The sequence below is a fragment of the Typopeltis vanoorti genome, chromosome 21 (assembly GCF_054136105.1).
Source record: "Typopeltis vanoorti isolate ZY-2024b chromosome 21, IOZ_Tvanoo_1.0, whole genome shotgun sequence".
Classification (NCBI taxonomy): Eukaryota; Metazoa; Arthropoda; class Arachnida; order Uropygi; family Thelyphonidae; genus Typopeltis; species Typopeltis vanoorti.
In genome coordinates this window covers 1,082,488-1,098,242 of record NC_143569.1, presented here as the reverse complement: position 1 = coordinate 1,098,242, position 15,755 = coordinate 1,082,488, and the positions used below count along the sequence as shown (strand labels likewise).

At 34.2% G+C, this 15,755-nt stretch overlaps 1 protein-coding gene across 6 annotated transcripts in view; it reads right to left on the bottom strand.

The window, feature by feature from the left end:
- The window catches only part of LOC150094596 (uncharacterized), a 700,870-nt gene that overhangs the window by 173,518 nt on the left and 511,597 nt on the right, over positions 1-15,755 (bottom strand). For all 6 annotated transcript variants that reach the window (XM_090411629.1, XM_090411628.1, XM_090411625.1 and 3 more), the window contains one exon: positions 2,331-2,894. In XM_090411629.1, coding sequence (XP_090267755.1) covers positions 2,331-2,894 — 564 coding nt within the window. The remainder of the gene's footprint in view (positions 1-2,330; positions 2,895-15,755) is intronic.

Genomic DNA, 15,755 nt, shown 5'->3' with positions numbered 1-15,755 from the left:
TTCCCAACCTTTTTGTTTCCTAGAGCACATTCTACAATACCGATAGGGCAACAGGCACCATCTATTTTTTCAAGCAAATTTTTTGAATTCGTTTGTTAAATGAATACATACAAAGTTTACATTATAATCAAATGTTTTATTACTTAAAAGTTTACATTATAATAAAAATTTAAATATACAGTAAAACCCCGTTTTTACGTTTTCCTACCATTTACATGATTTTCGTTGGTCTCGTCTTAAGGCCTATTCTTGCGATATATTATTTTCCTGCCATTAACAACGTGATGTGGACATTATTTCTCCGTGATTTGCATTTTTTCTCTGGCGGCAATACTGATTTTCGAACCTTCTGTGGAAATCTGTGCATTTCTGTTTCCAGATAGCATTGATTTCGGTAGTTTCGTTTCTGCCATCATGGTGACCTGCACGCTTGAAGCAGTAATGTAGTGATGAGAGATACCATGATTTTTCAATCACAGTATGAATTGATATTGCAGAATTTCTGCTATGTAATTTAGCGTGTGAAAGTTGCTTTTAAGCTGTCATGGTGGATTATCCATGTTAGTAACATGGAAAAAAAAGACAGAAAATGAATTTCGGTAGAAGAAAAGATGGCAATTCTGCGACGTGTAGATTGGCATGCCAGAACACGTGCGCATTTAGCAAAAGATCTTGGACTCTCCGTGTCCACTTTGAACACGATAGTCAAAAACAGGTCAAGCATTGAGCTCAATGCAAAGCAATCTGGTGCTATGTCAAAAAATCAACAATTAAAGATTTTTTTTAAATAGATAAATGTAAGTAATTGTAAATTCATTTATTTTCAGTTAATTTACACTTTTTTTCAATCAGTCCCCTGAAAAGTGTAAAATTATAGATAGGAATTAGTAATGATGTAAATTTTTCATGTAGTACTATCATATTCTGTACACCTTGAGGGTACATGGCAGGAATTTGATGATGAAATCCTCAAGGTTAGGTTTCAGCAAGATTGGTTGCTTTCTTAAAAATATATTTCATTTCTGAACAAAAACAGTAGAATCCCTTTGTAATCACATACACACAGTATGAAAAATTTTATGAACATTCTATTTAATATTACCTTCTGATAAAAAAAATGTTCACTGTCAATTCATGCAATATATACTACACACACACACACCTCTGCCTTTTCTTTTTTATTTTTTAAATTTGTCGGTAAAAATACCTATTGCAATTTTGAACATTTTAGATTTAGATGTGAAACATATTAGACTGTAATGTTACAGAAAATATTCGATGCATTTATTTTAGGCATTATTCATATTGAGCCATGCATTATCAACTACTATATTAAAAGATAATGAATACTGTTTTTTATTTCCCTAAGGGAATAAGTCCTAATGAATCTCTGGAAAATTGGTAGGTAGCCATCAATGACAGCTGAACTCATAACCACCAAGATTTGTAAAAGCAGGGTGCAAGTACAGCAGATAACTGTCAAAAGCTTGTGATCCTAAATCCTAACACTCATAACATTGTCTGAAATAATACAAGTTTTACAGATGAATACCAAATTTCATCCAGCCAGTATGAACTTAATAATAAAAAATTTTATTTGTTTTGCAATAAAATGAAACAAATTGACACCAAAATTAAAATTCACAGTCTTGTGTATATCTTAAATCCCAATTTTTATTACATTACACACAGCCAGAGCACTATACAACACAAACTCATTTTTTTCCTCTATGTGCCTCTGCATATAGTCAAATGAGACCAAAAGCAACATGGCTCAACAAAGTTTTGTATAGGTTTCAAGTGTCAGATTTCTATAAAATCCCTCAAGAAAGTAGTGGCAGAAGAGCAAAAATCTATTAAAATGCTTATCCATTTTGTGAAATACCTTAATGGGGAAAAAAAAAAAAAAATGACACTAATAATAAAATGCCAGCTTTTACAGACATCAATATCCACCTTGGATATTGATGTCTGTAAAAGCCTATAAACAAGCCCTATAAACTCAAAGAGTATATAGGGCTCGTTTTGATTGTAAAAAAAGTATAAATAAATAAAAAAAAAAAACCACAGTGACAAATGAAATTTCTAATGTACCTTCCATGAAGTTCTGGTGATTACCATAACATTTTTGTTTGGATTGTTGAATAGTTTGCATTTGCAATGTAGGTCTCAAGTTCATATGCTTAGGTATTATTGGCTTTTGATTTTTATGTAATTGTGATTTATCATAAAGCTACCTGAGATATGGAAACCAAGTTTTAGGAAATCCGTAACAATTAACATGCGAAAAAATTACTGATTTCAAATTTTTAAAACCTAATCATAATTACCTGTGGAATAGCATTAGTTGGCAAACCAGGTGTGCCCACAACAGATGTACTATACTGTGGCAAACTTGTACGTTGTAACCCAGCCATTGATAACATGGTTGGGTTATTCGACATTACATTATTTCCAGGTATAGCTGTTGGCACACAGGGACGCTGAACCATGCTCATTGTGCTATTATATGATGGTGGTTGTGATCCAGAAGGAAACGATGCTGTACTATAACTACCAATGGAGTTAGGTGATAACTGTGGAGTTGTTAAAGCTGGTGAGCTCACAGATGATGGTTGTCCAGGAGCAGCTACAACTACATTATGAATACTTATAGTACCAGGATTAGAAGGAATTGTGGAACTATTAGGAACAGGTCCACCTTCCAGTTTCATAAGCTGCTGCTGAATAGCACTAATGGCCATTTTTTCATTTAGATCCTGCACAGTTGCTACAGTTCGTCGTGATGCTACAGATGCAACCGGAGGGTCCAAAACTTCATCTAACAGTTTAATAATAGTACTGCTATCAGAAACAGTTGGCTCAATATTCATTTCCTGCTGCATGCTCCATACCTATAATTAAGAAGGCAGAAAAAATAAATAAAATTTATACTAATAGAAAGTAGATATGGAAACAAATATCAGCTGAAGAGAAGATAAACTTTAGCTAGAAATCACTGATGATATACTTTGACATAACACAAATTATCTAGAAAAGTTAATTAAATTAAGGGGATATTAGATCCCACATTGTTTTAAAACCGAATAAGAAACTCAAAGATTGGAATCAGAGAGTTTCATGCCGAATATAGTATAAAAAACTATAAAGTATCGGCGTATACTAGCGTGAGCTGAATGCAAGTAGTCCTAGAACATAGCACAAACACGGGCACTTGTTGCAAAGGTGGGGAAAGTTCTGATCACTATTCTTTGGTATTTACAATAATGTAAAAACACACGAAGCCTGTTGGCTCTTTATATTTTAAGTATCTAGAAAAGTTTTCTTTGGGATGGATGCGATATTTCCATGGCAACAACATGGTCAGCACAGCTATTATTTTCAATCCCAAAACAAGCTTTTTGAATTTTTTTCCTTTAACCCTCTGGCTAGGATGTATATATACATCCATCTAAATCTGGTTACGATTCAATACACCTGTTGAAAGAACATGGATAAGAAGTGCAATTTGGCTGTTCTGTCCTTTAGAAGGTGTGATAATCCTTCAGAATTATCTCGCGAAGCTGAGTCTCAGTTCTCTATAACATCATAATGTTTTTGTGCTAATTTTGTCTAATCGTTTACTCGACAGAACATTCTTTGTTTTTGAAGAAATTAATTCGTGATAATTATTTGAAATATTATTAAAAAAAAATAAAAATAAAAAATGGCTGCCAACTTTCTAGATTATATTATCTTTATTCAAAATCATATTTCGAAGAATATTTCAGATTTCCTGAAGGAAATCTGTGAATTATTCTTCGACGACTTTGTTTTATAGAGAATAATATGCAATTCTTTAATCATATCACTAAGTTTTTTTCAACGTATCGTAATCTACTGTTCTTCGCACTTTCAACTTGTTGGTTTCCCTGTATAATTGGTCTTTACAAAATGAAATAAACGGTTATTATTTAAATTGATATGAATATATTTTCTGGTAGTTTATATATTTTGCTCCAATTTTAAAGTAAGCGATACTTTTGTGTATATTCTCTGATACAAAATATGTATATGTGCATGCATCAAACGTGAAATTTCATATTTTTACAATAGAAATGAACTTTATTCCAACTTTCATAGTTTTACACCCCCCTCCTGCTGCAACATTACCACACACCCAAAACCTGTTCTGAAACATTGGTACAGTTTTTATTTAATTCCTTATTTTCCCATAGTAATTTTTCCACATAACGTTTAATTTTTCGGCACAGAAACTAGGTTTTGATTATTATAAATTAACAAGTTATAAATCAGAAAGTAAACATATTATTTCCTGATTATTATAAATCAGAAAGTTATGTGATATTGGGTAATAGAAGAAATTAATATTAAAAACACTGTCATCCTACAAATGCAATATCAGAATAATATGTTTCGAATATCTCCTAATCAGTCAGAAAGATGGAAAAACAACACAAGGAATTTCTGCCTGTAAAATATTCAGTTATTGCAAGAGGCACTTTAGTGTGCTGCCTGCTGGGCATATTCTTTTGATCTGGTTCCCAGTGGGGGGTCAGTGATCTCCTTTAGCTTACAGTTTATTATTAGGCAGAAAGGAATATCAGAAAGTATACACAATTCATCTGTGAAATACATTTGTGTACCACAATCTCGCCTAATGCAACTGTTTTTCAAATATGCCTATTATAAGACTGATTTCTGTAAATAAGAATACAGTTTGGCAAAATTTTGTCTATTAAATTTTCATAGCAGTGTGTGCTACAGATTAAAAATTTCCAAAGTAGCACAAATAATATTTTTTTTTTAAATTAGAAAACAGCAAAGTTTGATAATAGAAATTTGCGCTATAATAAAGTTCGACAGATTGAACAATATTATTGCCTTACTGCTTTTCTCCTGTGGGAGGAAAACTGTAAAATGTCACTCATATAATTATAGCAGAGTTTTTATTGGTTAAAATGGTAAGAAAATAATCATTTGCATTTTCATTTCAAAACACAAAGAAAGAATATTGTAAATTCATCCAATGAAAAAGAAAATAGTACAGAATTTTTTTCTGTTATTATCTGGTTTTTTCTTGCACTAGAAAGAAGAAATTATTGCACATATATCTTTTGTCAATACAAGAGTGCAAAAATCTGTAAATTGATTACATTATAGTTGATAGAGAATTCATGTCAGAAAAAATTTATGTAACAGTTCTAACATCAGCAGACATAATGACATTTTTTCATTTTCTTCTAGTTTAGATATGCAACCCTATTGTAGTTAAACTTTTGCTACTATTTTACACTAAACTGCATGAGCATGTTCCCGAAGTGATTTATGTTTGTAACATTTGCCTGCAGATTGAATAGGTCTCTAGCCCTTCCCTCCCTCCAACTCAAAAAATAAATGATTACGTAAAAATTGTGCCTTTTCTCTTAAAAAATTCAAATCCTTTTTTTCAAGATAAGTGTATCAAATAATTTAGAATTTTTCGATAATAAAACTGAAACTGATTACTCTAAATAAAGAAATCATTTTTGACATAAATATGGCATCAGCCTCTAAAGGAAATGTCAGTTTTTCTGTGTTAGGAAGTCTGAACAACTGAAAATGAAACAAGACACTCTTGCTTGAGGCAATTTAGTGTAACCTCTTGGAAACTTTCTCTTTGTGTTCCTCAAAAGCAGTAACAGTAATCGAAGACTTCAGCTTTTCCTCCAGCTAACAGGATTATTGTCGAGTATTTCTAAGACGTATTTCAGAAATAACAACCAGCAGCAGTAGAAGTAGTAATATTTGGATTTTTTTTTTAAAGAAACAAAAATAATACAACTAAACTTTCTTTTGTGTAGTATGCATAAACAGTTTTACATAATGAAAATATAGAATAGTATTTCTAAATCTTAATATAATTTCAGCAGACCGCTGAACAGTTGATTTCAGATGCTAAGAAAGAGTACAGAATTTTTTAGAAGCTTCGAATATACAACAATATCATTGCTTTATTTTTTTCTCAAAATGGTAAACTGAAATAAGAGAATTTGAATACTATCTGAAAGCTTTCAAACCAGTAGAAATTTAAAGTAGTTATGTAACTGAGTTCCGGGAGGGGGGGAGGGAGAGAGAGAGAGAGGGAGGGAGGGAGGAAGGGGGGGTGCAGTAAAAAATCTTAAAATCGAGCATAATATCCAGTGCTTAATCACTGGATATTATAATAATGTGCCTCTTACAAAAAAAATTTGCAATTTTAAACAAAAGAAGATGAGGTGTCTCTGATAAAATACCATTGGATATAAATTTTTGATACTAAAAAAATCAGAAACCGAGTAACGACGTTTATAATCATTTGTTGTTCATCAAAAAAAAAATAAAATAAAATAAATAAATAAAATAAAATAAAAAATCGTTCCTAAAATTGAAATGCGACGATCCATATAAAGGAATTTTGCAAAGAAAGAAAGAAAGCAAAATATCATATTTATTTCACTAAATGTTATTTAAAAATATAAATATTTGACAAAATATTTTAAACGAAACAAAGATTTGAAATTTCACAAAAAATTGTCAGTAAAGTGAAGGAAATTTACTATTACTAAAATATATTCATTGCAAAGGTTGATCTGTGGTCATTTCATGATTCATTATTTATTTTGGCAGATGTATTTTTGGAAAGTTTATTTTTCACTTGGTTAGAGTATAATAAATTTAGTTTAATCCTTTATCCAAGTGTGAGCAAACAAAGTTTGCGCCTGAAAGTATCTTCAGGACTGGGGTAAGGTGGTACAACACCAGCGAAACTCGTTGCAAAGGTGGAGCAAGCTACCAACACTCCTGTCTCAGTCCTATAATGCAAAACACATCTCCTTGCAGATATGTCTAATGCTATGCATTAAGGGAAGGGCCACTACCCAGACTAGTTTCGACCTTTATTGAGGTCTCTTCAGTGGGAGCCAGGCCCAAGTTGAGATACCAGGCAGAAGCATTAGCAGGTCATCTCTACCTATAGGAGTTGCCAAATGGTGTGCCACCCTTTTTTAATAAATTACTCTGGATTTAGAGAAAGATGTTGAAAGTTTATTTTTCACTTGGTTAGAGTATAATAAATTTAGTTTATTCCTTTATCCAAGTGTGAGCAAACAAAGTTTGCGCCTGAAAGTATCTTCAGGACTGGGGTAAGGTGGTACAACATCAGGGCAACTCGTTGCAAAGGTGGAGCAAGATACCAACACTCCTGTCTCAGTATCTCCTATAATGCAAAACACATCTCCTTGCGGATATGTCTAATGTTATGCATTAAGGGAAGGGCCACTACCCAGACTAGTTTCGACTTTTATTGAGGTCTCTTCAGTGGGAGCCAGGCCCAAGTTGAGATACCAGGCAGAAGCATTAGCAGGTCATCTCTACCTATAGGAGTTGCCAAATGGTGTGCCACCCTTTTTTAATAAATTACTCTGGATTAAGAGAAAGATGTTGAAAGTTTATTTTTCACTTGGTTAGAGTATAATAAAATCAGTTTAATCCTTTATCCAAGTGTGAGCAAACAAAGTTTGCACCTGGAAGTATCTTCAGGACTGGGGTAAGGTGGTACAACATCAGGGCAACTTATTGAAAAGGTGGAGCAAGTTACCAACACTCCTATCTCGGTATCTCCTATAATGCAAAACACATCTCCTTGCGGATATGTCTAATGTTATGCATTAAGGGAAGGGCCACTACCCAGACTAGTTTCGACCTTTATTGAGGTCTCTTCTGTGTTGGTAGCTTGCTCCACCTTTGCAACGAGTTGCCCTGGTGTTGTACCACCTTACCCCAGTCCTGAAGATACTTTCAGGCGCAAACTTTGTTTGCTCACACTTGGATAAAGGATTAAACTAAATTTAAAATAAATTGTGGAGAAAAAAACAACAACAACAACAACAACAAAAAAAAAACGATCAAATAACCTAACAGTAAAGGAAATTTCAAGTAACTCAGCATATGTCAAGACAAGTCACAAAAGTCCTCCACCAGAGCTAATGGCTTTAAAATCGCCGTTAAGGGATTAACAGTGGGTAAATACTTGATAAAAAGTAGTATGCCGATGAAGTTTTGATACATGAAAAAGTATGGGGTGGTCTGTCTATTTCATCCTCCTCGGCTGGTAGGAGGATTAAAGATGTATATTTATATTTCTTTCTTTTTCTTAAGCCAACTCCACATGCAAAAGTTTGTAAATCTTACTACACATCAGTGTCATCTGTGGACAAGAGGTTAAGAAGAAGAATTCCTGAATAGCTGAATGTTATTCAGAAAACATATCAAGATGATTAAGGAAAGAAAGGCAGCATTAGAAAACATCAAAATGGGAAATTGGAATGAGATTTATTTATGCCTATAGTCACATAGACAAAAGTGATGAAAATAGGGAGGAACAGAACTACCATCTCAGCCACCCTAACCAGAGAACAATTAGAACAAGTAGACAACTTCATATACCTTGGATCAAAACTAACAGAAACAATAAATGAACTCAAAACAATCAAACACAGAATAGCGATAGGATGGACCACCATGGAAAAATTACAGAAAATCTGGAAAACAAACAAGATATCTAAACAAGCCAAAATCAAATTATATGAAGCAATAATTATACCAACAGTCATCTATGGAGCAGAAGCATGGACAGTTAAAAAAAAGAGAGGAGAAAAAACTGGAAAAAATTTGAAATGAAATGCTTAAGAAAAATAAATAGAACAAGTTGGATAGAAAAGAAAACAAACATCACAGTCAGACAAGAACTATTGTATAAAAAGACAATAATAGAAAAAATTAGAAAACAACAACTGAGATGGTTTGGACACACTGTACGCATGGATGCAGACAGACTTCCTAATGTCCTAATCAATACTTTTCCAACTGAAAAAAGAAGACCTGGAAGACCAAGAATTACCTGGCTGAAATTAATAAAGAACATCTTGGGATGCAGAACATATAAGGAACTTTTTCGAACAGCAAGGAATAGAGAAAACTGGAAGATCCTGCTCAAGAGAAGATTCAACCCGTCTTAGACGGAAGAGAAGAAGAAGAAGATAGTCACACAGAACATTCTAAGTAAGAAGCAGAGGAATTTTTGAGTTTTTAGAGAAGGCAGCTGACACATGGAAAAGCCTTCTATAAACCTACATTCATACCATGGGTGGGATAAGGATTTAAAAAAAAAAAAAAAAATTTAAAATCAATTTGATATCTATACATTTTTTTGTATTTTATTTCTTTTAATTTTTACAGAATCTGGAAACCCTTATCTAAAGAGCAAACATGGAACTGTTTCAAGCTACTTCAGCTGTCCAATAAGCTATAGGTCAGATTGGAAAGCGAGTTAAAAGCCCAGATGGTGGTTTTCCCATATTCCTTAATAGGCTATGCAGAGATCTTCTCCCAGTTATATAGCTCTGACACTTAAGCAACCTCCTCAAGTGATAAACTTATTTAATCTATAAGCACTGTGATCTTTTTTGATAGTCTGGTGAGCATAAGGATGTTCTTCAGATTTTGAAAGGCTTGAGGCACTCATTTTCAAGGATGCAATTGCTCACAGATTATCATCATCATCAGACCTCCAAGACAAGAGACTCATTGTATGAAGTCCTGTTCTCTCTCTCTCTCTCTTACACACACACACACACACACACACACACACACACACACACACACACACACACACACACACAGCTCGTCAGACATTGACTTAAATGCATTAACAGACTCTGCACTCACGACATTTTCAGGCAATGCATTCCAATCACTGCCACTCTCCAGGCAAAAAGCCCACTCTTCACCCTCCTTCATACAGCTTCTGGGAATGGCCTCTTGTTTGTTCTCCCCCATCTCCAGCTATTCTATAAAAAATGTTTTCATTACTTTTGCTTCCTCGATATTGATAACATCAAATTAAGTTGACTTCCATAACTTATTTTAGCAATATTACAATACCAAACAAAATACTAAATTTTAAAAGTATGTTTATTAAATGGCTTACATTTTGGTACCAGCATCCTCAGAGCAAAATAACATGTTACAATTTACATGCAAAAATAAGTAAGTGAAGCAATTCATGATAATTGTAACAGACAAAAGATCTAAAGTCCTAAATTGGCACCCACTAATGTTATATAAAAGTTATTATAATTATGTAGGAGTAGATCTTATGACAACTCCCAAATTTTTGGCAGACATGTAGCCATACTTTTTAAGGTTAGTTGAATGCTTCATAGCCATTGACATCTTTAAAAACAGTCTCTCTGGCCGAAACAACTTCTATATAACACACTAGTTTACTTCCACCTAATCCTGTGTGAAGAGATCTCCAAAGCATGGTCTGCCAGTCCTGACTTGCCAAAATAACGGTAGCAAATGTATTTCTTACATTCTTCATAGCTTCTTGTTCTTCCTGTTTTTCCATAATCAGACAAGTTACAGTGATGGGAGGGTTCATATACTCCAGTATGTGCTAGAGAATGGAGTTTGACCCTAGGAGAGGAGTTTAAAGTTTTTAATTGGATATGTGGTATGAAAGTTATATTTTATTAGAACTTGGCTATCTTTTCAAATGTACCTTGGATATATGAAATAGGAATAATGGTGTTTTTTCCTTGTGTGTGTGTGTGTGTGTGTGTGTGTCTGGGAAGGGGGGGGGGGGCATGTAGTATTTTATCTTTGTGGGGACTATGGCCATCGGCCAAGAAAGTATTGTGAAGATATCAAGTTTTCTGAGGAAAGAGCCACATCATTAGAACAAATAGCCCTGGCTCTATGTTTTCAGAATTCCATACTGCTGGACTGGATGATGATATGATTGTTTATGTGAATCAGCTTTCTATAAATGGAAAAAGATAGTGAACTATCTGAAAGGCAAGTGACTAATGTATCAAGAAAAGGCAAAAGCAATTGCTTGATTCTTTTTCTAATATGAAGTGAACTTTGGGGTGCTAGCTGTTAAGGTATGTTAAAAAGAATCTAAAGTGTCTTGCCCATGGTACCAAATACATCATTAACGAGGCATAACCACACTAAGGGTCTGAAAGCAGCTGTGTTAAGTACTTGTTCTAACAGTGCTTCTGGTAAAAGTTTGCCTTAAGTGGAGAGGAGACTTGCTGATTAATCTGATTGTAGATTTTTCCTTGCAAGTAAATTAACTTGAAGACAGAGTAAATGTGAATAATTCAAAGGTATTGGGGATAAGTTAGAATTTATTATATCTGGACTGTCTGTTAGTGGTACATTAGTAAATAAGAAAGTGGTATCAAAACTAACATTTATGAATGAACTTTTAAGGATGTGATTTGAAATGGAGCAAGTTTATAAGTTGGACTGCCTATACTATAAACTATAGGTGTTCCGCTTTATTTTGTAGTATACTACGAAATAAAGAGGAAAGCAAACAGAAGAGAAGAATGGAAGGAAATGCTAGTGAGCTACCAGTTCATAAGACATGCAATAGAAGAAGATAGGTGTTCCATTTGTCCCACATTGTATTTACAAATGTGCCTTAGCCAAATGGAACTTTTCCATAACTGTGAGAAAAGCAGGAAAATCAAGAAATCATTCTGGTTTCACTTCAGGAAGGCTAACCTGTTCAGTTGTCTAGCCAATTTTAGTTTCACCCTGCTGAATTGTGACACTTTGCATACAATATCATCCTCCATGAAGATGACTTCTTCAAATGATGCCGGGTTACCAATAATAACAGCAATATGATTCATATGAGTAACTCCACCCTTTAGCACATCCTGGAGTGTATGAAGTTCCAGTGACTTAGCCTGAAGACAGGAAGATTAGTTAAGATCCACCTTGGACAACATAAGAAATATCTGCTACCATTATTATGGCAAGTCAGGACTGGCAAACCATACTTATGACATGCCATTATTCAGGATTAGATGGAAAAAAACTAATGTATCATATAGAAGTTGTTACAGGTCAGAGAGACTATTTTTATAGTTGGCAATGGCTATGAAGCATTCAACTAGCCTTAAAAAGTATGGTTGTATTAATCAGCTAAAATTTGGCAAAATTCATCTTGAGATCTGCTTCTACTTAACTGCAATAGCTTCTTTTATATAACTTTACAGGGTGCCACATTAGGACTTGAGATCTTTTGTCCATTACAATTTAAATCATTTCACTTGCTGGGTGTAAACTGTAACATATTGTTTTAATAAATTAAGTTGAACCCTTTATCCAAGTGCGAGCAAACAAAGTTTGCGCCTGAAAATATCTTCGGGACTGGGATAAGTTAGTATAACACCAGGCAACTCATTGCAAAGGGGGAGCAAGCTAACAGCATGTTGTTAGCTTGCTCCCCCTTTGCAACGAGTTGCCTGGTGTTGTACTACCTTACCTCAGTCCTGAAGATATTTTCAGGCGCAAACTTTGTTTGCTCACACTTGGATAAAAGATTAAACTAAATTTATTATAGTCTAACCAAGTGAAAAATAAACTTTCAACATCTTTCTCTAAATCCAGAGTAATTTAATAAAAAGGTGGCACACCGTTTGGCAACTCCTATAGATAGAGATGATCTTGCTAATGCATCTGCCTGGTATCTCCAGTTGGTCCTGGCTCCCACTGAAAAGATCTCAATAAAGGTCGAAACTAGGCCCTTCCCTTAATGCATAACATTATACATATCTGCAAGGAGATGTGTTTTGCATTATGGGAGATACTGAGACAGGAGTGATGTTAGCTTGCTCCACCTTTGCAACGAGTTGCCTGGTGTTGTACTACTTTACCCCAGTCCTGAAGATACTTTCAGGCACAAACTTTGTTTGCTCACACTTGGATAAAGGATTAAACTAAATTTATTATAGTCTAACCGAGTGAAAAATAAACTTTCAACATATTGTTTTGTGCCGAGGATGATGGTTTGAAATCCAACGAAATATAAGCTAGTTAATAAAAATCATTTATAGTTTAGTATTTTGTTTGGTGTTGTAATACCATTAAAATAAGTCATGAATAATGTCCAACACCTAAGCCTGTCAACTAGACTAGCTGATTTCCAGTGTTATCAACTGCAGCAATAAACAAGTTCATCTCTTCTACATTATTTGTGAATAAGGTCAATTCACCAGCATAATCCAGATCATCATACATGCTCAAGGTTCTCAGAGAAATTTAACTCAGTTCTACCTTTACAAAGTCCTGGTCATCATAAAATCAATTACAAAACTAAACAGAAACAAGATACACACTAGTTTTATTTGAATTGTTTTTTAATCATTCATGATAAGCTTTAAAAGAAGCTTTGATGTTATCATATGAAGCAGTGATGATGGTAATAAGTCTGTCAATCTTCCATAAATATTACCTGTTAACCAAATAGAAAGCCTTTTTGAAGTCAGCAGAGCATGTAATAAGTTTCCAAAATTCTCAGCATTTTTAAGGGATCTGCCTGAAGTTGTCTATGCAGCTTCTTCAGAACCACCTTTGGCATCTCTAAGTTGCTTGTTAACCATGTCCTCTATCTTGTTGAGTATAATAAATACAGAGGATCATACTTGGTATAGACAATATGTTAATTCCTGTATAATTCTCTCTCTCACACACTTTTTTTTTTACTATTATACATTTGGTGAAGTCTCTTGAGAACACTGCTATCTTCATAGAAAATGTTTAGCATCTTAAGCCAAGTTATTACACTCTCCCTCACATTGTCAATTTAAATTCAGATGGTGTAATAAAACAGATATCAAACTGAGAAGAGGAACCAGTCTGTTCACTAATGACGACTGGGTCAGAAGACTGAATACTGTTTAAAAGCTTATCCAAAATGCCCTACCCACTCTGCTAACATGGTATTCTTTCTGTGTTCTTATTTTTATCTTTTAATGAGTTTGTGATTTCTCTCTCTCTCTTTCTTCATACATAACTTATTAATATAATCCTGTGATTATTCTCTCTATCTGTATTCTTTGCCATGCTGTTAACTAGAAGTTTGTAACTATTTTCAACTGTGTGTTTTACTTATTCATTTCTGTATACCTTTACTCTGCTCTCTTCATATGGATGCTACTTAAACTCTTTCTGCATTCTCTTGTTTCTCAATTAAACACATTATCAATTGCTGTAATATTTCTGTTTTTGTTTCTCTTGATACCTAAAACAAATTGACTAGTTTCTGGCTTACTTGAAACCATCCCAAAAACTTTATATGCCATGATTTTGTAGGCTAGTCCTTTCACAGCATCTGAGCAACTCATCTTGTTAATACTGGCACCAGTGGCATAGCACATTGCTTCAGTGTTAATAATGAGTGGTAGGCATTTTCTAAGCTTCATTTGTAATATTATTCTTAAGAAGTTGGTAATGGTCAGAACATATTTAGCACAGAACTAGTCCATTTACAATTAATTAGGGCAGTCACATTCTTGTGAATACTATTGGGTATCTGTTGAGGCCTGAGAGTATTTGCAAGTATCTTTATACTTGAAACAGTTGGTAATTCTCCATTTAGCTAGCATAACTGTAGAGCTTCTCACCATTATTATGGAAATTACCAATGATAAATTGTCTAATTACTCCTACTCAGTAAGTGGAATCAGTGTCAAATGAGGAATTTAAATTTGCCAAAAATAATTGTTATAAAAGCTTTCTCAAAAACTGTTAAGTATTTCTTGAGGATAGTTTTTCAAAAACACAGACTCCCTTTCTCCATCTTCTGAATCCTCAACAGGAGCACAGCAGCTAACTACAATCAGAGCTTTGATCCCATTTAAAATTAGAAGTTGTTCATTAACTCAGCTATATCCAATAAGAGCATTATTGGCATGTCAATTAAGTAACACTCCTAAATACATCCAGCTGATGTTTGCCGTCTTCACATCTTGAGCATATGAATGAAGTGGTTAACCTTCTGATTTTCATATCCATCGCACTTCCTGTAGAGCAAAAATCTCCAACTTACACACATCAAGCTGGAGATTCTTTGAGTTGAAGGATAAGCTAAAAGTCTTGGTTTGGTGTTCATATATTTTCCCTATGGAAAGAAAAGTATCATGTGGTATGTGGAAGAATGTTTCTTTCAAGGCACAGCAACAACATCAGCAAACTAATCAAAAGCATGGAGCAATAACCTGCATTCAACTGTCAATGAAAAATCAGTTGAAGTTTGGTGAATGCTCCAGAAATAGTGGAATCCAGGCTGCAATGACCACTGCTGCTAATCTGTCACCAGGTGATATTAGGTACCCTGCATATCATATCAGTCTACCTGAGATGCGAGAGAGAGAGAGATAGTAGTAGTTCTCTTTCACAAAGAGAGAACTACCACTATCACAGTGCAGCAATGTTTATTCTATATCAGACAAAAATTCATTTTGCCTAAAGAACACCATACTATTTTAAAAGTAGTCATAGTGGCAAACTCTGAAGAAGACACTGATTGATTCAGCTAGGGAGGTATGTGGTGAAGTTGTTTGAAAGGCTAGAAAATAGATGGTGCCTCTGTAGCACAACTGGAAGAACAGCAGAATGTTGCGCCCATCGGCTGGAAAATACCTGGGTTCAATTCTTGTCACGAGGAAGGGAATCCTTATATGTTTTTTTTTGAATTTTTTTTGAATTGAAGGTGAGTTAGCTGATCTCATATAGAGGTAGCAGAGATTTTTCTCCCAGGAAACTTGGGTTTTTCACCCTGCGTATAGAAAAATCAACCTTCAGAACACGTGCAATTTAAAGAAAAAAAAATACTGTGGTTGGTGATGATGGGGGATAGATGCTGTTGA